The sequence below is a fragment of the Diabrotica undecimpunctata genome, chromosome 8, assembly GCF_040954645.1.
Source record: "Diabrotica undecimpunctata isolate CICGRU chromosome 8, icDiaUnde3, whole genome shotgun sequence".
NCBI classification, from domain to species: Eukaryota; Metazoa; Arthropoda; class Insecta; order Coleoptera; family Chrysomelidae; genus Diabrotica; species Diabrotica undecimpunctata.
In genome coordinates this window covers 107,131,685-107,158,145 of record NC_092810.1, presented here as the reverse complement: position 1 = coordinate 107,158,145, position 26,461 = coordinate 107,131,685, and the positions used below count along the sequence as shown (strand labels likewise).

Genomic DNA, 26,461 nt, shown 5'->3' with positions numbered 1-26,461 from the left:
CATCTATTTAGAGCAGCTGTAATTAAAGTTGTATAGACCAACGTGATTGCCAACATCCACAGAAGATAGGCACCGAAAAAAGAAGAACAAGAAAAGACCTATTTAACTTTAAATTAGGCTAAATGTTTTCCGAATACACAACAACAAATTTAAGGATTCGTTTACAAAGCTTATTAAAATTAGAAGATTTTTGTACGGTTAATATTGAACATAAAAATTAATTTTTGAGCTTAAGAGGCAATGCCGCTTATTATTATTAAATTGATCGATTTAGTTTAAACTTTATATGCTTACAGAAACAATGAGCAAAGAATTGAGATGTGAATATAAATTTAATCATTTTAGGCAAACGAACAAGAATACTTAGCTCGTTGGATCAAGAGTTACTTTTGAGTAGTCTATGTATATTATATTATGTGTTATGTGTATTTTTGACTTTAATAGAATGATATATTGCTTATTTAACCAATCTGCAATTCTGAACACAATTAAATACATAACTAAACTAAAGGGTCTTTTTCAATTTTTAACCGTTTTAAATTCTTTTTTTTTGGGACGAGCCCAATAAAAGGTCTTCATTATTTTGTTGTCTAAAGTCTAAATAGCGAAATAGTTGATATTAATTGATAAGAATCACAGTGGAGTAAAGTTATTGTGTTGTGCACCTGCCAGTAATATTTCGGTGAGTAAAATTTAATTTAACTTGCATTTACCTGCATAAAAACATTCACAACACTTCATTTAGTAAACGACTTTTTGCTCGTCTTATCAATGATTAGTACGGTACAATAAACATAAATCTATTATTTGAACAACTACCTGTCGAATAGGCAGCCAGAATTACGATAAGTAATTAAGTGCTTTTGTTCTTAGACGGGTATGCTTCTCCTGCAAATAACATGGCAGTGATTAATTTCGCCCGTGAGAATGATATTGTACTACAATGTTTTCCCCATATTGCACACATCGTCTTCAGCCTTTAGACATGGGCTTCATGAAGCCTCCAAGCACGTATTTTAGTAACGAAGTAAAGAAATGGCTGCGGTGCCCTCCTGATCGTGTAGTGACCCAATTCTAGCTTGCAAGTTTATTTGGTCAGGTCATTATAAGTGCAGCTAGCACGGCAACTGTCATAAATTTGTTTATTGGAATCTGGCCGATGGATCGACACATTTTTACAGTCGCTGATTTTGCTCCACCTGAAACGACTAATTATCAGCCGGATTTGTCAGGATCTGAACAGCCCTCTAACATATTACTGGAAGTGACTTTTCAGCCTTAAACAAATGCAACAAATTTTCGGAAATAGAATTTAAGGATGCTACCAGAAATTGCGAAAGAAGTATACACACGAGAAGAAAAATGACTAAAAAATTGATAAAAGTAACAATCAAAGGACTGATTGTTCATGGATGACTAACAGCAAAACACAATTATCTTCATTCGTAACATCTCCGAATTATATCATGCCCATAATAAACTTGAGTAAAAAGACGTGTCACGAAAAGAAGAGGAAACACCGCTAATATCACTTAATCACCTTACAAGAATGACCTTTAGAAGTCAAAACAAAACAGAAAAAACCCGACAAACAAAAGGTCAAAACAAATCAAATGGAAGGTAAAAACGAAAAACAAGAAGGGAAGGGCGAGGAAGAAAAATAGGAATATAAAGAGACTAATGCTTACTAGTGCATCTATTTTGGTTAATTCTGGTCGCAATTCGCGGAAGGATAAATAATTTGCCGAAATTGCTGTGGTTGGGTACACTGCTCCAGTGTTGGAGAAGAAGATAAGAATGATAAAGCAACACACCTTTGTACTAGGTGTAAAACTTAAATTTTGTTTAAAATATTGTAATTATTTATTTTCTCTCCAATAACAATACATTTTAAAGTCAGTTAGTTTAAAATTATTATGAAAAACTGCACTAAATTTTCCTTAGTTATATTGTAATGAGTGGCCCCATTTTGCCTTATGTAGTAACCCGGTTTGCCCAATTATAAGGGGCAAACCGGGGCATAATAGTTTTATGAATATTTCTTTTACAAGATGTAGTTGTCAAAGATAATCAGGATCTAATTTTGTCAATGAATTTGGTATTGCATGTCAACTTAATTCGAGTTATTAAACTCATGAAAAAAATTACTTACCAAAGAAAAAAAATATATTTTTTAGGTACCCCACTATGCTCCACCATATATATATATATATATATATATATATATATATATATATATATATATATATGCACCAAATCATTATCATTGGCAACAGGAAATGGAAACCTGTCAGTATAAAGGACGCATCGGGTAAGTTTGCAAAAGAAAAATCCATCAACTTAATATATCTTTTCTGCTTTACTACTTGCGTGATCGTTTTCTAATAGCAACTACTGGATAATTTGTTCCAAGAATATCTAGTGGTCCAGAAATTTCAAATTCAACATTTTGATATATACTAAGCATAAAATAAATGTTTAGAAGGGCTTATTATCAGCTGAGATATTTGATAGATAATTTTTAGTATATTAATTGACATTCATTCATTCAAAATTCATAACTAATTTATAAAAAAACAAATAAATCATTAGAAAGTAAAATTTTTGAAAAATACTTTCATCTTCATCTTCAGGTACTTTTAAATAATTTAGTAGAGGCTACGTAAAGAAGACAACCAATATTACCGTTTAATGTAGATATCTCTAGGGGCTAGTATAATTATTTTGACAAACAAGAAGTTTGGCTCAGAATCCTTTGTCAGTCTTCATTTGAATACAAAGATTGCAATGGGGCGGATATGTGATAAGAATGGGAGAGGAGAGGCTACCAAAAAGAGCACTGAGTGCTAGAATGCAGGGAAAGAGATCGGTTTAAAAGCCAAGAAAGCGCTGGGAAGACACAGTAAACAGTGACGCACATGGCCTTTTAGGAGTCCGTGTATGGAGAAGATCAGCCACAGACACGCAAGGGTAGATGCAAAAAATAAAGGAGGCCAAGACTCAGTTTAGGCTGAAAGCTTTTTGATGTTGAGGTATTAAGGAAATTAATGGATTGGAGTATGTGTTTACGTTTTGAATGTTTTGTGATTTTTTTTGGTGGAATAATTCTTTTACTGTTGAGATGTTAAGATGCTCATAGATTCTTTGGTTGGTTACGAACCAGTGTGCATAAACAATTGCTTTTACGATTTTTGATTGATATCTCTTCATTATAGCAATATTGGATTTACTACTACAGATCCATAGCTCTATGCCTTATGTCCATATTGGCTTGATAACTGTTTCATAAATTAAAATTTTATTATTTATTTACAGCTTAGAGTTTTTCCAAATAACCTATTTCGTTTTATCTTAGCTGTATTTGTTTTCTTTTTTTGCTGATTTGTTCCTTTCAACACAGGGTTTGGTCCAGGTGTAGCCCAAGGTTTTTGGTTGTTTTAGTCCTAAATATTTCCTCATTGTTGATATAAGTATACATGTGGTGGTGTTTATCGTTATAAAGTGAAAGTTATGTGGGTTGACTTGCTTTCATTTATTTTTATTTTCCATTGTTTCAGAAAGTTTTCAAGCTCATACAAGTAGTCTTGGAGTTGGTGTGTAGCTATTCTGATGTATTTATGACCTGTGACTGTTGTGTCATCTGCAAATGTGTAAATTGTTACGTTATTTGAAGTTGGATCTGACGTATATAATAAATATATATATATATATATATATATATATATATATATATATATATATATATAACTATATATATACATATATATATATATATATATATATATATATATACCTATATATATATATATATAATATATATATATATATATATATATATATATATATATATATATATATATATATATATATATACATATATAATATGGGTCCCAGGAAGCTACCTTGTGGAATTCCCTTCTTAATGGGACGCATTTTGGATATTTCTCCATTTACTTTTGTTCTGAACTGTCAGTTTTCCAAGTATGATGGTAGTATTCGAAAAAATGGTCGTAATGATTAATTTTCTAAAGAAGTCCTTTGTGGCAAACTTCATCAAAAGCTTAACATACATCTATTAATACCATTGGGCAATATTCCTTTTCGTCTAATGCGAAGTTGATTTTATGTGTTATTCGGTAGCATTGCTGGAGATTTGAGTGTTTTCATCGAAATCCCAACTAATAATTTGGTATCCAGTTAGCGTCTGTAAAGTCTGAATCTATACTTTTTATTAAAAGTGTTTCTAGTAATTTGGAGATTGTTCATAAGAGACTGAGAGGCCGATAAGATGAGAATTCAGTGGGATGCTTTCCTGGTTTTGGGAGTAAAAGCATTTCTGCAATTTTTAGATTGTTGGGCAATAATTACTCCTTAATATTGCGTTAAATATATATGTTAGGATTCTTTAGTCTTTTTGGGCAATTACTTTAGCGTTTTTGGTGTTATTAGGTTAATTTCTGGTGACTTTTTGATAATTAGTCTGAAAATTTCTTCTTTAACTTCTTTTGGCGTTACTAGTTTTATAAGATTTACTGATGGTTGTTCTAAATTTAAATAAATAATAATTTCTTGATCTTCTTCATAGTTGTATGGTTGAAATAATGTTGCTAAATATTTAGCAAATAATTCTGATTTTTCTTTATCTCTTCTTGCCCATTGGTTCAGTGTATCTGTGGCTTTTTGAACTGGTGACGATATTTTCTAACCTTTTAAGGAAAATTTGATTAGTTTCCATATTGGAAGCCTTAGTTGTATTTTCTAATTAAAGTTTTATTTGCTGTATGCCGACTTGGTTGCCATTTGGATTTTGCTCTTCTTTTTTCTATAATGAGCTTTTTAATTTCTAGTGGAATATTTATTCTTTCCCCGATTTTATTTTTATCTGCATCGATCGGTGTTTCTTCTTTTGCAGCGTTTTGCAATAATATCATAAGGTTATTTGAAGCTTCTTCTATTTCCGTAGGGCTCTTTATTCTTACGTTTAATTTAATGTTTTCATGCATCATTTTTTGGTAAAGGTTCCAATCTGTTCTAGGTCCATGCAGTTTTTGAGTATGTTATTTGTTAAGTCTGCAGGTACTAATTTTTGCAATAATTGGTGAATGATTTGACCATAACTAGTAACTTGAAACCATGTCCATAAATATGTTAGATATTTCTTTTATGATGCAAAAATCTAAGAGATCTGGTCTCTTTTGAGGTCCGTTGGCCAGTACGTTGGTGTTCCTGTTAATAAACATGAGTATTTATATTCTTGCATTAAACTATAAAGCACTTCCCCACTTTTGTTATAATTAACCTTGATCCCCAGTAAGTGTGTTTACTATTAAGTCACCAGCTGCGATAAATTTTGGGCGTAGCGTATTGAAGAAGGATCTGAAATCTGTTTTTTTTATTGTGCTTTGGACGGTCATATACTCTTGCAATTGTTATATCGTTAGGTAATGAGCACACTTTAAATCCTGTAGTTTGTATACAGTTTTTTACATTACTTTGGATAACGAAATCTTCAATTGATTGTTTGATTAAGATTGCTGTAACTCCATGGGCAGTTTTGTCTGGGTGGTCAGTATGGTACTAGATATTAGATGGTGGTATTAATTAATGGGATATTTTAAAAGACAATTTCTCTGTAAAATGTGTCTCACCTATTAATAATATATCTATTGAATTGAAATATGGTGTTGTAGAAATATTATTACCTCGTCCTTATGATTCAGCAGGCCATTGGCGTTCCATTTAGCTATCCTTAGAAAGATTTTTATTTGCATACAAGTTTGGTTAGCATGTTTATTACTATGCTGTTTTGTTGCAAGATTTGATTAAACATGGCTTTGCATTCTTCTAAAAACTTCATAAGAATATGGTGCGAATCTTGGTTATCTGAAGGAGCAGCAAGAGGTTGTTTTATTGTATTATTTGCTATATTAGCATAGCTTACATTTTGGTCTTACTATATTATGTATAAAGTTCCTGTTACGTGCTTGTGACATATTTAAGTGTTAATTATACATAGTTTGTGCATTCTTTTTGAATTCTGAATTAAGTTAATTCTGAGTTAATATATGAATTCTATAAATATCTTATTTATTGGCTGATAGTTCAAAGTCAAGAAAGAACATATTTACGGGCTCTTATATGGGTCATTATACGGGCTCTTTTGATATCCTATGTTTAATGCTGGAAGAGGAGATACCAAATGTAGAGCTTACATTTAACCACAAATGGCAAAATATAAGAGAAACTATATAAACGGCAGCAACAGAATGCGTAGGAAAAAAGTAAAAAACGAGATAAAAAAGTGGTAAGAGTTGTAGAACCAAGAAAGAAGAAAAAAGGAAGATTCGTCCGAATGCCGAATATTTGAAAAAGTGACCAAATAGGCCGAATATCGAATAGTTGCCCAATATTCTTGTCATTACTATTAAATACTAATGTTAATTGCTGACCTTTTGTATTCTAGCAGATGTAATTTAAATTTGAAACTATTAAAGTTTTTGGAAGAACACGTGTTATTTGATGCAAAAGTATTACGAGTCAATGAGACGGGTCGACAAGCTTGTGGATAATATTATTTTTGGCCCTTAGTTTGCCTTACTGATTAAGAACGTGCGATATAAAGTACCTATCTTTAAGGTATTTATAGGAAGTCTAGTGTTCAAGGATTTCATCACACTATTGGATGTTCAGTTTTGTAAAAGCGTATGTGTTAGAAAAATTGAAGGTAAGAGTGGTAAGAGCTGTAGAACCAATAAAGAAGAATAAGAAGAAAAAGAAGATTCGGCCGAATGCCGAATATTTGAAAAAGTGACAAAATAGGCCGAATACCGAATAGTTGCCGAATATTCGTGTCATTACTATTAAATACTAATGTTGATGTAATTCAAATTTGAAACTATTAAAGTTTTTGGAAGAAAACGTGTTATTTAGTGCCAAAGTATTATGAGTCAATGAGAAGTGTTTATTTTATTGTTTTGGTTTTTACTTGTCCAGTTTTTATATTACAATTTATATTATTTTTCAGATCAATAAGTTCAAGTTACTCTGTTTAAAGTACAGTATTATACAGAACAGCATAAAAAAAACGTCTAAAGAATAAAGGGCTAATGAAACTAAGGATACGGAATTGTACCTGGTCGTACATAAATTCTATAAAAATATCTAATAATTTTAATACACATTTATATCCTTACTTTAACCTATCTCTTTTATCAAATTATTGAACATACGTCCTATTAGGCTTTAATAAATGATTAGAGAATATAGCATTATCCCATTTTAAATAATAAAATATATCAGCATAAACAGTGTCAATTACCTTCTTACTGGAATGTTTGTGGTATCTTGCAGGGTACAACATACAAAGATACCTGTCCATGGCCATACAAATTAGTATCACAGCACTTTGTTGACTGATAGCACCTCTTAGTAGTGCCTGTAAAAAAAGGAAACTAATAAAAATATGTTTATTTATTTAAAACAGTTATTACAAAGTTACTGCTGTCACAATACTAATATTCTCACAAAATTTTCAGAAAACATGAAGAAAATATAAAAACAGTAGCTAATAGGTAAATTTTTAGAGGATAATATGATGTTGGGAGCTAATGTGTGTTAGTAGTATCTACTTCTACTTTTTGCATTTTTTTAAGTCATTCAAAAAGAAAATCCTCAGTTAAACATTCATCACTATTATATTTTAGAAACTTCATGTAATACTTTTCTGATTTTTGAGTTGATATTATTTGAATATTTGTGCTTTTACTTTCATTACGTCTTATTTTACGAAGAAACTTTCATGTCTTTGTACATTTTCTGCGTCATAGATAGGTATTAATAATTTTCTGGTATTTTTTATCGCACATTTTCCTTCTGGCTGTCGCTATTGTTCTTCTTGTTATTCTTTGAGCTTTAGATATTAACCTTTATATTTCTGTCGTTTACTACCTAGCCATTTCATATAGGGTTTCTTCTTTTTCATTTACGAGATTTTTGGTTTCTTCGTTCCACCATAATTTATCACTTCGTCTTTGTGATGTCAAACCGTGTGTTTTCTGTGCGGGTGCTTTGATCCTATCCACCATGTTTTTATAATATATCTCTTCTGCCATTGATGTTTCAGTTTCAGTAATTAGTTTCTCATCTAATCGGTGTTGATACTGTCTGTGTATTTTCCTAGGTCAGAAAATCACAACTGTAATTCATTTTCTCCAAAATTTCTGCTTGTTCGGGTTGTCTATTTGCTTGTATTTCTGCGATCTTATTAGTAAATGTGTTGTGAATCTTGTTATATTGTGTTAAGATGTAAACCTATCTTAAAATTAACGACAACGTGAAATAGAAATAAAAAGTCCGGAATTGGAAAGATAGCGACAGACATGAATAGCCTACAGACACTTGTTCTATGGTTCTTTAAATGTAATTATTAGTTTGTCTTTAATAACCCTGCTGTCCTGTTCGGGTCTATTTGACCCAAAAAAAAATTATCTCTTATTTTACAAATTATTACGCGGCGTAACGTTTTGGTATTCCGTGACTTTATTACCTAATCTGAGGTCTTTCAATTGCATATGAGATAAAACTTCAACTTCCTGATTTTTTTGATAAAAATTAAATTGTTACTTATGATACGTTCGGGTCAATATGACCCACGTAATTAAACCGTTAAAAATTTCCTGTGTACGTATGTTTAGTTGGCAGTGTTTTATATTTTCTAACAGTGTTTGTCAGTCATGTAAGTTTATAAATAAAAACAAGTTTCTGCAAGCTAGAACTTGTAAAAAATTGGAAGTATAGCTGGACGATGTCAGGTAGAAGGGCACGTCATGTAGAAGGAAGTGGGGGTGATAGACAAGTGGTAGGACACTGATGATATGTCAAGCGCATTCATGCCATTTGATTATTTTTGCATGTTGATAATGTCGCATCAAAGAACGCTAACCGAAAATGAGCTGCGCGAGCTCGCGAACTTGTCAGACAGTGATGAATACATATCAGAAACAGAAAACCATACAAGTAGTGAGAGTGAAGAAGAAAGTAGTGATGATTCTGTTATTCCATTCTACGTACCACATCCTGTAGAACCTTCTGTAACAGTTCCTTCGAAAGATGGTAATATTCAGTGGTCGCTTGATCCTCCTTATCAACGCGGTCGTTTTTCTACGGCCAATGTTATAAATAATGCTCCAGGAGTTACAAGGTACGCATGTGCACGAATTTTCGTTATCAAAAATTCATTTGACGTGCTCTTTTTTGACATAGTTGCAAACCAAATTATTAATATGACAAACATGGAAGGCCAGCGTGTTTTTGGAACCAACTGGAAAGACTTAGATAAAATTGGTTTTCAAGCATACATTGTTTTTTTATTGTTAGCTGGAGTTTTTAAGTCCCATGGTGAATCAACTAAAAGTTTGTGGAATGAAAAAACTGGTCGTAGTATATTTCAAGCAACAATGTCCCTTGAAGTGTTTACAAAAATTTCGCAAGTGATACGTTTTGATAACAAGACTACTAGACAGGATAGAAGACGATTAGATAAACTTGCTGCAATACGTGAAATTTGGGGAAAATGGGTGGAAAATCTACCAAAATTTTTTAACCCCGATGAAAATGTTACTATCGATGAGCAATTAGTAGCCTTTAGAGGTCGCCGTCACTTCAAACAGTACATTCCAAGCAAGCCAGCGAAATTTGGCATCCAAATTTGGGCTTTATGTGACAGCAAAAGTTCTTATGCTCTAAAATTGCAGATCTATACAGGAAAAGAAGCAGGTGCCGCGCCAGAACGAAATCAGGGAATGCGTGTGGTGTGCGACTTGACTAATGATTTGGAAGACCACAATATTACTTGCGATAACTTTTTTACATCGTACAATTTAGGACAACTTCTTCTAAAAAGAAAAAATACAATGCCGGGGACTATAAGAAAAAATAAACCAGAGCTTCCAGCACAAATTGCGAATAAAGAAGTTCATAGTTCGTATTTTTACTTCACGCAAGATACCACTGTTGTTAACTATATTCCTAAAAAGAATAAAAATGTTGTTCTTATGAGTACTTTGCATCATGAAAAGGCTATTAGTGACAGAAATGACAAAAAGCCCCAAATTATTTTAGATTATAATTCCAGTAAGGGAGCAGCGGATACTCTAGATCAGCTTGTTGGTACATATACATGTAAGAGAAAGACAAATCGCTGGCCCATGATTGTTTTTTATAATATGCTGGACATTTCTGCCTACAACGCGTTCGTTTTATCAATAAATCCCCAATGGAACACCAATATACTTACAAAACGGCGAATTTTTCTTAAGGAATTGGGAAAAACACTGGTAAGACCACTTATCCTTTCCAGGAAAAATTTACCAAGAACCAAAGACTCACAAGAACTGGTAAAAAGGACACGAGCAGAAGTGAGTAGAGAAGATGGAAATTCTAGTTCGTGTGAACCGTCTAGGAACAATCCAACCCCACCTGCTAAACGATCACGCTGTAAATTTTGTTCTAAAAACGATAATAAGACTAATATTTTATGTTGTATATGTCATAAACATATTTGTAAAACCCATTCTTTTTATTACTGTCCCAGTTGTAAACTGAATTAAATTTTGTAGATATTTGTTATTAGGCTTTTCTGGTTAATGAAAGAAAAAAATACCTTTTGTTTTTGTTAATAAGGTTTAATTTACATTAACAACATCATTTTTGTTTAATTAACCATAATTTTTTGTTAGTAAAGTTTTGTTTAGCACTATTAGCTTATTTTATTTCGATTAAGGAGCGTAAGCCATAGTTGGGTCATATTGACCCGAACAGTACATTTGTGTAGTTGAATCGAACGGGACAGCAGGGATAAATAATATATACAGAAACTGGTCGTGCATCCCAACACAAAGCTTACAGAGTGGAACAAACACCTCTATATACTCTTTTGTCTTGCGCTTGCAATGCAGTGTTTTGCTTTATTACGGTGTAATTTATAATTTATTTAAAATTTTTGGTAACTTATGTCTAGATATATTTGAGCAAGTCTTTGATTAAAAAAGAACCCTTTATTTTTTTTGTTTACCAGTATCATTCTTCGTCATTACTCGATAAAGACCTACTGCATTATATTCTCGTTTATTGCTTCAAAGTCAGTACTTTTATGTTTGTTTTTTTATGTACTAAAACTGATACCCCTCTTCTAGCTCTTTCGCATTTTAAAATGTCACTAAATAGATGCAAATAATTATTTATGTTCTCTGCACCAGTTCCTTTCTCTTTCATTTTTGTTAGGACGACTATATCTATATGTTACTTGGTAATTTCATAAATGGTTCTCTTCATTTTGTTGGCTGATACTCTGTAAATTCCAGATGTCAATGTTCGTAGTCCGGTTTCGTATTCGAAGTAGATTTCTATTTGGTCTATCTAAGATTGCTAGGCAATCTTTAGTCTTTTACTAAGTTCTTTTACAAGTGACAGGAAACTAGTCTGTCGTCTTAACCCCTCACAAAAAGGGTCAGGGTTTTTTGAATTTAAGGTTTGCTTGCCTTAGACTGGTCATCTTACTGGACTAAAGAGACTTTTGCGTTAATCCGCCTTCCAGATATGTTCTGTTCGCCGTTGACGTTTCGTCTGTAATCCTAGACACGGGACGCGTACAGGATGCTATATGTCGGGCCAACTGTTTAAATTGTTTTTTATTTGAAATTAGGGTGGAAAAAAATAGATATCGATAGACACAAAATTAGCGTGTGTATTACCTTGCTAAAAATGTTATATTACATTGCTTACAAAAGGAACAAATATGGAGGAGATATGTCTTCCGACAGTTGACATACAAAATGACAGGCAAACTTTTATTACAGTGTTGCCATAAATAAAGCTTAAAATATTAAATTTAACATCAACTGATCCCTGATTTTTTATAAAGGTGTTACTTTTCTATAACTTCTCTTTGTTCCGGATTGTTGACCGGCTGCTTTAACATAATTTTCAATTCGGAAATCATTCTTAATTTACAAAACATCAATAATTTAAACTAATTATGTTTTTGTTACTTAGTGAAAAATTCTTTTAACAAATAAATTATATCTGACTCATTCATATTGAAAATTGAGACATATATATTTTAAAGTAGATGACTTTAAATGAAATTGTTAATATTTTTGATTTGCATTCCTGGGACGACTTTATTGGAAGATAGTTCATTAAATTACATGAAATCAACTTCAGAATAACCGTCAGAAAAATAATAGCATGTGATTTGTCTTTATGTTAGTGATCCCATATTGGATCACGAGGAAAAAACTAGGAAAAAACCTCATGGTGCTATCCCGACATGGGAAGTATTTGATCTTACATTTATTTTACTCTTAATATAAACACTGTAAAGATGTGCATTGCCTCCGTCTCGTCAACGCGTTAGAGGAGATGGAAGGCCGACGATAGTATAAAACAGATCCTCCACACAAGAGAATCGAGTTCTATCAGAGTGTTGATCCGAGAACAACTCCAATGGCCCTAGGATGTTGACTGAAGGTCAACCGGTTTTACTATGTAGATTGTTGATCTAGTAGCAGTTCCTTACCAGTCTTAGAGTGTTAATAGAAGACAGACCTATTCCGTATCTAAGTGTTGACTAGTCACTTTCCGCTCCTTGCTGGAGTGTTGATCTTCTAATCCGTCCTTTCTTTTCTTCACCGAGTGTGCATAACCACACCGTAATTGTTGTTTTAATTCTATTACATTAATTATATTTTATTTTTCGCAGGTATTAAACAGTGGTCATCGACCCGTGCGTTGATACCGTCGCCGTAAGATTGGCATTTAAATTTTGTACATATTATTTTGAATGTAATTGTATTTTGTTATTTATTTGTTTCAAATATATATTTATTTTAATTAAACCTGAGTTTTACTAAGTCTGCTGTCTAAAAGAGCTACTCGTCAGTATTATTTGAATGATATTTTAAAACATAAATTATGTATCCTCGATATATACCTCCTCCTCATTGATTTAATAATAGTCTATTTTTGTTTATTTCCACTTTTAATATGGATAACCAGATTTTCATCAATTGTATTTGAAAGTCCTCAATCCATCTAATATAAGGGCTAAACTGGATTCTAATCTGGGTGGGTCTGCTCCTTCCTTTACAATAGTAAAATATTAAGTAGGAGAGTTTAAACGAGACCGCACGAATACCTAAGACGAGCATCGCAGTGGCCGACCAAATGAGGTGGTACTGAATGATCGTCGACTAAAAGTGCGAGATCTAGTAGATTTCGTAGGCATTTCAAAAAGTTCGGTTCATCGCACATTGACTGAAAAAGAAAGCTGTGTGTAAAATGGGTGCCGCGTTTACTCACTCTCAAGAAAAACAGTGCGTGATGGGGTTTCAATTGAGTGTTTAGCAATCTTTCACAGAAACAAAACATAATTTTCGCGATGATTCATAACACAACTACTAATAAAACATGGGTCGATCACTACACACCCAATAAAATTAAACCGGCTTCACAGAAGCCGAAGACGGTTTCAAATTTTCACTCGCTATCTTAAAAAACCAGAAATTATCAACAGAAAGTATTATGCGAACATAGTGCAACATTTGAGAGAATAAATTGGGCAAAACCGCTGCTTCAAGCTCACAGATCCATTATTGCGATGGACAAAATTCATAAATTAAATAGAAAGAGTTAAGATTTGATTTCGCGTGTAGTACCTCTACTATTTGCTCATACGTATTTTGTCTCTATAAGACTCATTAGAGCGACTGATGTAGAAGCCCTGAACGTAAAATCAAGTCTTTTCCGTTATGGGAAGTAATAATAACATAACCTTATACAGACGCTACAGGTGCTATCTGAGAATAAAAACAGAAAAGCAAATATTTTTAAGTATTCGAAACAAAATTCAGATTAAAACATAAATCTATGCCCTCTACAATTTTTAAGGTAAACAAACAAAGGTGAATTGGAACGATATGGGGAATCTAAAATTGCATTTCACGACATATCGATTTACCTTGGTAAACGAGTACAGAAAGATATAGAAATGTAGCCATAAGCTCCCTTACTATTAAGAATCAGCAGATTCCGATATCCGACGTTATAAATAGGAAGAAATCAATATTTTTATTATTATTGTAATTATTATGTTTCAATAGTCAACTTTAAATCATTAAATGTAGTAGTTTGTAGAATTTCTCAAAAATTGTAACTTATTTTCGAAATAAAGATTTTTTTTTGGGAATATCGACGTTGAAGAAACATTTCTGGCGCTGCGAACCACAGGATATTTCATACAGAAACATAGTCGTTTCCTGGTCTACATTAGTTTAATGAAATCCTGAAGAACCTGGTAAAAGAGAAAAATGTATTGGAAATCAAACACGATCATCCTTGCGTAAGTTTTTCCTTTCTTTACCATTGTTTATGAGCATTTATTATTTTTATTGAATTCTTAAACATTTACATTGAATTTATTATTTATTGTTTATTGAATTTATATTATTTATAACATTTTACTTCAACGAATTTTTATATATACTTGCATTTATATTTTTGCATATATTTTATGAGTACATTGAATGATATTTCCCAAAATAGTATCGAAAATTTAAGTTTACTATTCGACAATTTAAATTTAAAAATAAAAAGCAATCTACAAACCTCTAAATCTAAGCCTGCATCTAAATTAAGTTCCAAAATGCCGATGACCAATAGCGATATTGCTAGCCTTTGCTCAACTCTGCCCGAATTCTCTTCTGGAGACAACCTCTCCACCTTTATCAAAGCAGTAGATAATTTAATAGTTTTCTTAGGCACCCAAGATTTAAATCCGTCCCAAGAATTGATCTTAAATTCCCATATCGTATCTCGAATTAAAGGAGAACCTAGAAATTTCTTAAACTATTCTAATAAAACCAATTGGACAGAAATTCGTCCAGCATTATTAACTAAATACGGAGACAGACGTTCCGAAGACATATTAGTAACACAACTATCCACCACCGTCCAAAAACATAGTGAATCCTACGACAATTATCATCAGAGAATAACTACAAATCTGAACGATTTACTCCAACACATCACCCTAAACGATAATCCCGCGACAGTCACTTTTAAAACTCCATACTTCAAAAACATTGCCCTCAAAACTTTCTGTACCGGAATCAACGAGCCTTATTGCGAATACTTATCGCATTTCGAATTAAATTCCCTAGAAGAAGCCCTTCGAAAGTGTATTGCCTACGATAACCACAAAAATCAACAACAATACATGAACTTCCTTAAGAGCCAACAAAACAAAAAGGCCCCACTCAAAAATAAACCCTATCAATCTTCGAATAATCAAAGATCCACAAACTTTCAACCCACATACTCAAACTTCCAACCCACGCATTCAAATTATGTGAGACCTTCAACTCACAACACAGAGCCCAATTTTAACTTCACTCCACAACAGAACTATAATTTTCCTCAGAGACAAAATTTCAGTTCTCACGAACAAAATCAATCCTTCCAACGAAACAATGTTCCGAAAAACAACCAACAAAGATTAAATAAATATAAAGCTCCTCGACCCCAACCAAATTTTGCTACTCCAATGAGCGGTGTTCAAACTACCACAACCAGAAACCATCAGCCCATGACAATTACAACTAATAGAAGCCACAATTTTCACATAGATTCAAATGATATCCAATATTTCGAAAATGATTTCGAAAATTACGAATCCGAACAAGAGCCCGATTTGCATGATGAAAATCATCAGGATTTTCAAGCCATCCCGTTAGACGATCATCCACTCCCTGTATAAACCTATATAATATCGAAAGTTCCCCTGGGTTACCCTGCTTCGTTACACCCAAAACACATCTACGCGTTTTAATCGATACCGGCGGTTCCCATTCAATTTTAAATCCGCGAGCTCTCAAACTATTTGATAAAAATCATATTTATCGAAAACCTTTTTCGCTAACGTCAATGAAAATTACTTCCAAGCACGACTTAAATATTAAGACGCCACTATTCCTAGAATATGGAATTCCACAAACATTCGACGTAAAAATTGCTGATTTTAGTCAATACTTTGATATCCTCCTTGGAACTTACGATCTGAAAAGATTCCACGCCACAATTAGCTACGCAACTCATACTTTAACCTTTGAGAATCCTCATGTTAGCATTCCATTTGAAACTTTATACCAAAAAATTCCAGTAAGCGTTCATAATGGCGAAGTTTTATTGCGCGAAAGACACTTTCAAGGTATCAAAATTCCCCATTCTATTCACGTTGCAAAAAACGGCTTTCTAGACACTTTCGACTTACCTATGCCTATGAAATTTAATAAGAGAATTGAAGTTGAGAACTTCTGTAATTATAATATAGTAAAAATTCCAACGACGCATTTTAATGAAAACAAAATCCGGACTTCGCACTTAAATAACGAAGAAAAATATAAAATTATAAGTCTTTGCAAAAAATTTAAAGACGTATTTTACGACGAAAACAAAAATTTAACTTTTACGTCAGCTGTTAGACACGAAATTAAAACTAAGGATGAAAATCCAATTTATGTAAAGGGATTTCGGCATCCCAAAGCAATGCAGGAAGAAATAAAAAAACAAATAAATAATTTATTAGATAATAAGATAATTCGACCGTCAATTTCACCGTACTCAGCTCCAGTTTGGATAGTACCAAAAAAAGCTGATGCCTCAGGTCAGAAAAAATTTAGATTAGTAATTGATTATAGGAAGCTTAATGATCATACTGAAAGTGATCGCTACCCACTTCCTCAGATAGATGAGATACTGGATAACTTAGGAAAAGCCAGTTATTTCACAACATTAGATTTAGCTCAAGGTTACCATCAGATTGAAGTTCATCCGGATTCTATTCGGAAAACAGCCTTTTCAGTTCCGCATGGTCACTTTGAATTTTTACGTATGCCCTTTGGTTTAAAGAATAGCCCAGCAACATTCGAAAGGTTAATGGACAATATTCTTAGGCCCTTTATTCATAAGTTTTGCTTCGTCTACATGGACGATGTCATTATTTTTTTCAAGTCACTGCAAGAACACTTAGTTCATATTGCGACTATTTTTGACACTTTCAGAAAAAATAATTTAAAAATTCAGTTAGACAAATCTGAGTTTCTCACGAAAGAAGTTTCTTTCTTAGGTCACGTAGTGACAACCGAAGGAATCAAACCTAACCCAGCAAAAATCGAAGCTATACAAAATATCCTCTACCAAAAACAGTAAAAGAAATTAAATCATTTCTTGGTTTAATCGGTTACTACCGAAGATTCATACCCAACTTTGCAAAAATAACGTCCCCATTTTCGAGATGTACTCGAAAAGGAGCAACTATCGACCCCACAAATCCAAATTATTTAGAATGTTTTGCAAAATGCAAACAATTGTTAACTAATTCTCCAGTCTTACAATATCCAGACTTCGAAAAGCCTTTTGTACTGACTACAGACGCCTCTAATATAGCTATAGGATCAGTATTATCTCAAAATAATCACCCTATTGCCTACTATTCTCGAACTTTAAATTCCGCAGAACGAAACTACTCCACTATTGAAAAAGAACTTTTAGCCATACTAGATTCTTGTAAACACTTCCGTATGTATTTATACAACCAAAAATTCACTGTAGAAACAGATCACAATCCTCTCGTATGGATCTACAAAATTAAAGACCCCACTTCTAGATTAGCCCGATGGAGACTTAAACTAGAAGAATATGATTTTGAAGTTAAATATAAAAAAGGCAAAGAGAATCAAGTTGCTGATGCTCTTAGCCGAGTCCAAATAAATGCCCTAAGCTCGAGTTCAGAATGTGCTGAACTTCCGAATTCAGAATGTGCTGAACCACCCGACAATTTCGACATAGACGATTTCCTTGCCGATTTTGACAACTTACAAAACAGTACTAACACACAACATACATCAGTTGAGAACCCTATCACTGGAATAGAGATTTCACCTGAACCAATTAATTTATCCTCAAACCAAATTATTATTATAATTATTTAATTAATAATTATAAAATATACCCACATACAAAGACTAACCTCTTTTTTTTAAATTATTTTTAAACCAGAGTCAAATAATTTTGAAATTAAATACAAAAGAATTTTTAACAAACACCTTTACACTGTCACTTTGACAAATAATTGGAAACCAGAAATAGCAAATACCTTCCAAAATATCCTTAGACCAAATCAAAAATTTGCAATAACAATCCCTCACGAATTTAGACCTTTTATCTGTAACTATTTTAAAGAAAAAATAAATTCCACAGTCAAAGCAATATTTTGCAATATACTACTTCAGGACATAGAAGAAGAAAACCAACAAATAGAATGCATAAAGAAATATCACGTAGAAAATCACAACGGAATAATTGAAACCTACAAACATTTAAAACAAAAATTTTATTGGCCCTCAATGCAGACAACTATTTCTAATTTTATCAATAAATGCGAAATTTGCCTAAAAAATAAATACGAGCGACGTCCTTATAAACTTCCCCAATTAGGACCGTTGTTAGGTCAAAAACCTTTTGATATATTACATATCGATCTATTCCACTGCAATAAAAACCTGTATCTCACAATAATAGATTCTTTTTCCAAATACGGTCAATGCTATAAGCTCACCGACAAAACTTCCATTTCCATACTAAATAAATTAAGACACTACTTTTCGCACCACAATTACCCAAAAAAGATTGTATGCGACAGCGGCACCGAATTTAATTCCGCAGTCATTAAAGAATTCCTAAATATCCACAAAATCGAAATACATTTTACAACAGTAAACAATTCTTCCTCAAACTCTCCTGTAGAGCGCTTTCATTCAACTCTTATTGAAAAACTTAGGACCTTACAAGCCCAAAATCCAAATGATTCGTTAGATGACATTCTAACACACGCCATTCTTATTTACAACCAATCAATCCACAGTTCCACAGATTATTCCCCGTTCTCAATTCTGTACGGACCCTATGCAGAAGAAATACATTTCGACTTTGATCTTCCGATATACGAAACATATAATCAAAGACATAAAGAAGAACTCCAACCCTTTATTGCAGAACTATATAATAAACAAAAACAAAAAAGACAACAACTCTTAGATAGACAAAACGAAAATGCCGAAGATATTCCGGAAATAGACCTTACAAAATCCCTATATGTTTCTAAGAAAAAACATAAGTCCAAATTACAAGCCCCTTTCTCCACTATTCATCCAGAAACGCAAGACAAAACAAAAATAATCGGTAAAACAGATAAACAAAATTTAACAAGCACTCACCTTAAATATGTAAAACGAATACGAAAACATGTAGATAAACCTACTCAAGACCCAAATTTCTCACAGGACAATCCTCGCCCTGGTCCATCCACTCAATATTCAGGAGATTCCGAATAATGGTTACTATGCTGAAGAGATAGGCAAATCAAGAGAAATCTCCCACTATCACAGACATTTTCTTCACATTCCACTAGACAAATTATCCGACAGTATTGACGCTAGTCCGACAAGCTATTTCAAAGATCACTTCAAAAATGCACCTCTCTCGCTACTGTACTCCCAATACACCCACATACAAGAACAAACAAAAGACGATCTACACAAGATTACGCGAAAACAGAAACGCGGACTTTTTAATTTTCTAGGTACAGCCATCAAATACGTGACTGGAAATCCAGACGACTCTGACTTAGACTTGTTAAAATCACACATAATCTCTTTAGAAAATAAACAAAACGAAATCATAAAAAAATTTAATAACCAAATATCTTATGGAAACTCTTTTAACACGAGATTCGATAAACTTTTAGAAAAAGTAAATTCTGATAATTCAATTCTCATATCTGCACTCAACAAATTATCAGCTGATTTTGACAGCTATATCATTCTACACAACGAGATAATAAATCTCCAAAATATAAACGAATTTCTAATGAAACTTATAAGAACCATTACTTTATCTGAACTTAATATCTCTAATATAGAATTATTCACTTTAAAGGAAATAATAGACCTTAAAGAGAACCTTCTCACAATTTATCCCAGAAATTCAATTCCCAATAGTAATGAACACCCTTATGAACTTAAAGAGTCAACAAAAACTTTAGTTTGTGTAACTTCAAATACAATGCTCATAATAATTAAAATCCCTATACTCCATGAAATTCCTTATACTACCTATAAAATCTATCCCATTCCAAACAAAGATCATGTTATGATTCTGCCACCTGCAAGCTACTATACAAATAATAAATGGTTCAACACTTGTATAGGACAAGGCGATAACATAGTTTGTTCCAACTATGTACAATCCAAATGTAACATACCCAATGTAGATAATTGCATAAAAACATTAATCACAGAGAACTTTTTCCAAGAAACCAGCAAAGTCATATTGCTAGGAATAGTTCACCCAATGAGAATCCAGCAGATAGAAATTAATTCAACCAGCCTCTTGACGACAGATGTACCAATAATGATTGAAGGTATCCAATTTAATAAAAAGACGTCTCAAGACATTTCCATTCCAAAAATTGTTCCAATAAAATTAATACCAAACCATGAGATGAAAATTGAAAAATTAACAATCCCAGAGACACATGGCCAAATTCAACCAATAGATACCATAGAAGTACTACCCCGATTATCGATAGGACTGAGCACCACTTCTGTTATAATATTTTTAACTATTTTAGCTTTCCTAATAATCTTCCTAATTAGGAAAAGAAAACGAATTTCCAAAATCCTATTTGGAGAAAAATTGCATCCTGCCCAGATCCAGATACTAGACGAGCTGATAGCCGAAGTAACCAAAACTTCGAGGACGAAGTCCCAACCAATGGAGGGAGGAGAAATGTAGCCATAAGCTCCCTTACTATTAAGAATCAGCAGATTCCGATATCCGACGTTATAAATAGGAAGAAATCAATATTTTTATTATTATTGTAATTATTATGTTTCAATAGTCAACTTTAAATCATTAAATGTAGTAGTTTGTAGAATTTCTCAAAAATTGTAACTTATTTTCAAAATAAAGATTTTTTTTGGGAATATCGACGTTGAAGAAACATTTCTATATAGAAAGGACTGGTAAGATTCGATTTTCCGTATAATGCCTCTACTATTAGCTTATACGTATTTTTTTATAAGACTCATAAAAGCGACTGATATAAAAGCGTAATGAAAGTAAAATCAAATATTTTCCGCCATAGGAAGTAATAATACCATAACTATATAGGCACGCTACAGGCGCCATTTAACAATAAGAACAATAACTTAGAAAATCGAAGAGATCAGTCTTATAAAGACAAAATACGTATAAGCGAATAGTCGAGACACTATACGTGAAATCAAATCTTAACTGTTACTTCTATATCTTTCTTTACTCGTTTATTTTTAGTATAAGCAACCAATTCACGAAAGGTTCTTATCTAAGTGAATCGATATGTCGTGGAATGCAATTTTAGATTTTCCATATCGTTCCAGTTCACCGTCTGTTTGCCTTGAAAACCGTGGTAGGCACAGATTTAGCTATTAATCTGAATTTGGTTTCTAACACTTAGAAAATTTTCTGAATTTTTGTTTTTTTTTTATTAGAAAAAATGTCGCATCCACCAAAAGGTTAATAGAAACGGAACGAAATATAAATAACAAAATTGAATAAATACAGATTACAAAAAATGTTTATAGATCTTAGATATTTAATAATTGTATCATAGAAACACTCCTGACCTACAGCTTCTGCTAGAGAGTTAGAGATATTGTAACGATGTCTTTCTTGATCATATTAACCACAATTTATTAAAAAGTGTTTAACTGTTAATTGAACTTTACACTGATAACATAATATATGTTATTGTTTATGAAAAGGTAAGAGTGTGATAACTTGATATGTCCTGGACATAGACGCATAAGCACAATTTGTTCACGCCTGCTAAGCGACGATATATACAATATTATTTATAACACTTTATTTTTAAAATAAGTCACTGAAAGCACACTTGTCTATAGACTCCGAATAATCGCTTGAAATTGTCTGTCATGCAGTCCTGTCAGTTTCTTCGTTTCCCGTTATTCCGACAAGTGGGGGTACCTACAAAAATTAAACTTATCTTTCATGTGGATAAGCTTGGGACAGCTAGTATTTTAGTAACTTTTCAAAAGGATGTTTCGGAAAAATGCTGTAATGAGTTTAAAAATCTAAGGAAATCTGTTAAGATCAGGGTTTTTGTGAAGTTAAGCTCGTTAAAAGTTTCACAGTACGGTATATAGCGTAGAATTCAGCTGAACATGTGCTACATACTGGGGGTAGACGAAAAAGAAGATTGTTTTCTAAGAAAAACAATTGATGCCCCCACTCTGTCTTCGGACTTAAATGCATCTGTTTAGATTTTATAGCGGTCGGGGTACCTTTCTGAGAGGGCTCTAAGAGGCCAGACATGTATCACAGATAAACAAATGTAGTAGAAGAAGACACCTAATCGTTGGGCTGACGACATCAGGCGTATCACTAAAAATTGGCAACAAAGAGCACAAATTCGTGTAGAATGAAGGAGTTTAAGGGAGGTCTATGTCCAACAGTGGACGTGATAAATAAAGGCTGGATTACGACGATGATGTATCACAGATTGGTAAATCTATTAGCAAAGGCTCAGGGTATTTAATATCCGAGGAGAAAATATCCGGAAAATTAATGTTTAGATTTCGAAGTATGAATTTAATTCATTCGTAATATGATTTTTTAGTATAACGAATATCTTGGAATCTGTTTACATATTTTTTGTAAAAGTATTTTGACATATTGGTTTTAAAATATTACAGGCGACTGAGGCTGCATGTAATAGGATGAGGAACATGCGGCAGTGATGTAGCGGTGGTTCTCCTACTAATAATATAATAATATAATATAATAATATTTATTGATTTAAGAAAAAAATTATTAGCCGTGGAATAGGCAATTGCTCCATAATCTAGCTTAGAACGTATTAAAGATTTATACAGAAGAAGTAGAGTGGATTGGTCTGAGTCCCAGTTTTTGTTACAAAAAAACCTTAACACATTTTATCTTTTATTACAGGAAAGAAAAATGTGATCTTTCAATGCAAACTTTAAATCAAAGATTAAGTCCAAGAATTTTTGATGGTCTCTAAACTCCAGCTGTTTCTCATAGGTTATCAGTGTTGGTAGTTGTGGCAAGGAGTTTGAAGAAAATACATTTTTTATCGATTTTTCTATCGAAAATTAAAAACCTTTAAGGTAAGGCCAACTTTTGAGAGTCTCGAAAAAGTTTGGAAGAATTGAGGACATTAAGTAGATATTTTTGCCTTTAATAAATAAAACTAGGTGATCAGCGTATACGCGGGCTTTTAAGGTACTTGAGTATTTTTGATTATATCATTTATTGTGACTAGAAATAATGTTGGACTGAGCACGGATCTTTGAGGTTTACCATTTTCCAAACAATAAAAATTTAAAAAAATATTATTTATTTTTAACGTGAATAGATCTGTTGTCTAAAAAGTTTTGGATGAAGACAAGACCTTGAATATTTTAGTTATAAAGTTGACTTAAAAGGTTGTACTTCCAAGCTTTATTAAATGCACGTTCTAAATCAACAAATATAGTGTTGTGAATTTATTAATTGTTATGTCTTTAATTTATAATGTCTTTATCAAAAGGTTCTTATCTTAATTTATTAAAAAGCACAATAACTTATATTAATTTATTTATCACTAAAAATACATAATTTATTTAAAAGCGAACGTGACAATTAAAATTCGCGGGCGCGGTCCTCAGATCTTGACTGTCTCTCCATATAAAAATGTTGTATTTATATACGAAATCCTGATATACTAGAATACTCGAGAACATCTAGTTGGAGGATTCACCATAATTTGAATCTAGAACCTCCGCCGAAATTTCTACAACAAAACAGAATATTAGTCATCATATTTACAGTTATTTTAGGCCGTGATATTTATCGTAACATTGCGTCCCTCTTAAAAGATGGTTCCTCCTGGAACCTTGTCGGGACTGGAACCGGAACTGTATGCTGGTATCGGCAACTGGACCCTCTTTTACAATTTCCAGTTGTATAAAAATGACAAGGGACGGTTTTCTCTCCGCACCAGTAACTATGCGGATTGCAACAGACTAACACCTGGACTTCGGTGTCTTTGAAGATCTCCTCCACCATATTTCGGATAACCCTCCAATCTTATTGGCGGCACTCTAACTTTGGCATGGCTAACTTTTGCACCTCGGACTCCAGTACGTGCTCTCTCAATTGAAGTAAGGCTTCCCATACATCTCGGTAGGTGGGTTGGTCACGGGCAGTGTCTTTTGTTACCAGGTAGAAAAGGTAACGTGATACATCTTGGAGTTTCAAGGTTTTACCGGGAGCTGGCACCTGGCATTGAAGTTCTGCAACTCGACCAAACTTCTTTCGAAAGACGGATGCCAACCCTGGTGCGTCTTTGATACTGGCCGGGATGGTAAGGGCCAGCGAGTAGTCATCGGGGAGCGCGAGTAGATCTTGCTTTTCTTCAGTGGTAACACCATGTCTTGCTTTACCGGTACCTCCATAGGCACCCATGAATTCCTCAAACGTGAGGTCAGACACGTCTTGGACTTGGTTTACTTCCACTTCTTCATCTACGTCGTGGTCACCTTCGAAAGGCGCCAGCCGGCTATGGTGTACTATCATCGGCTTTCCCCTCGGAATCTTGCTTATTCGGTAGATGACATCGTTGATCTTCTCCATAATGAGGTATGGACCTTCCCAAAACTGCTGCAATTTGGGAGAACAACCTTTTCGCTTCTTGGGATTATACAGCCATACTTTGTCGTTCTTCTTAAAGCAACCCTTTTCGGATTGTGTATCGTACCGTTTCTTCATTCGGTCACTAGCGATCTGAAGGTGGGAACGGAACAACTCATGTACATCGTCCATTCTTCTTCGTAATTCGATCACATAATCTTCACCTGCTACATCTTCTCCAGGTCGACATCCAAACTCGAGATCACAAGGTAGTCGCATTTCGCGTCCGAATAGGACTTTGGCTGGTGTCTGGCCTGTTGATTCGTTAACAGCAGATCTGTAGGCCATTGTGAAGAACGGAAGGTATTGGTCCCAGTCTCGCTGATGATCGGACACCATCTTTGTCAAATACTTGCCAACTGTCCTATTCATTCGTTCTACCATACCATCCGATTGCGGATGATACGCGGTAGTTCTTGTTTTCTTCATGCCTAGTCTATCACATATTCCTTGGAATAGATCGCTTTCGAAGTTCCTGCCTTGGTCACTATGTATCTCCAAAGGCACTCCAAATCGGCTGATATATTCTTGGATCAACTTATCTGCAACGGTGGCGGCCTTCTGGTCGGGAAGTGCGTAAATCTCGACCCACTTAGTAAAGTAATCCATTATTACCAACATGTTCTTGCCTCCATTTTCACTGCTATTCGGCTATTCTGCTCTTTGGGATCACCAACTGTCTTCTCTTCTCTGAACCGTCATCATTTTCCAGGACTCGTTTGAGCAAGCCATCTTCGATGATAAATGAGTTCCACTGGGCCCAATACGTCTTAACTACTGAGCATAGGTTTGATATTTCCTGCCAAGGTGGTCGACGGTTTTCCTCTTTCCATTTTCGGATTTTCTGTATAACTGGATCTCTCTCTTGTTCTTCCCTTATCTTAGTAGGCGTCCAGTCGTCATTGACAATCGTCGTTCTTAGCACTGCTGCTTCCTTGGATTCCGTTTTTTTGCAGTGGGAACACTCTGCTGGGCATGGCCTTCTGGAAAGAGAATCAGCGTTTCTATGGCTAACTCCGGCCCGGTGCTCAATCTTAAAATCGTATTCTTGGAGTCGTTCGATCCACCTGGCTATCTGACCCTCTGGATTCTTAAACTGCATCAACCACTTAAGGGCGGCATGGTCGGTTCGGATTAGAAACTTCCTACCATAAAGGTATTGATAGAAGTGCTCTACTGATTTTACTACTGCTAGAAGTTCTTTTCTCGTGACACAATAATTCCGCTCAGGTTTTGAAAGAACTTTACTAAAATATCCGAGGACTCGTTCCTGTCCTCCTTGAATCTGAGACAGCACTCCTCCAATTCCCACATTACTTGCATCCGTATCTAAGATGAACTCTCCTTCTGGCAGTGGATACCCTAAAATTGGTGCTGTTATTAAATGCTTTTTCAACGTCTCAAAGGCATTTTGGCAGTCTGTATCCCAGCGGTAATCTCTTGCTTCCTCCGTAAGTCGCGTTAATGGCTTAGCGATATCTGCAAACTTCTTAATAAACCTCCGGTAGTAAGTACATAGTCCAAGAAAACTTCTCACTTGATGTTTGTCAGTTGGTTTTGGCCATTCCTTAATGGAATCGATTTTTCCCTT

General features: G+C 33.7%; 1 protein-coding gene across 3 annotated transcripts in view; it reads right to left on the bottom strand.

Moving 5' to 3' along the window:
* LOC140447820 (trace amine-associated receptor 1) overlaps positions 1-26,461 on the bottom strand; it is an 832,360-nt gene that overhangs the window by 297,878 nt on the left and 508,021 nt on the right. For all 3 annotated transcript variants that reach the window (XM_072540699.1, XM_072540701.1, XM_072540700.1), the window contains one exon: positions 7,319-7,435. In XM_072540699.1, the coding sequence (XP_072396800.1) occupies positions 7,319-7,435 (117 nt within the window). The remainder of the gene's footprint in view (positions 1-7,318; positions 7,436-26,461) is intronic.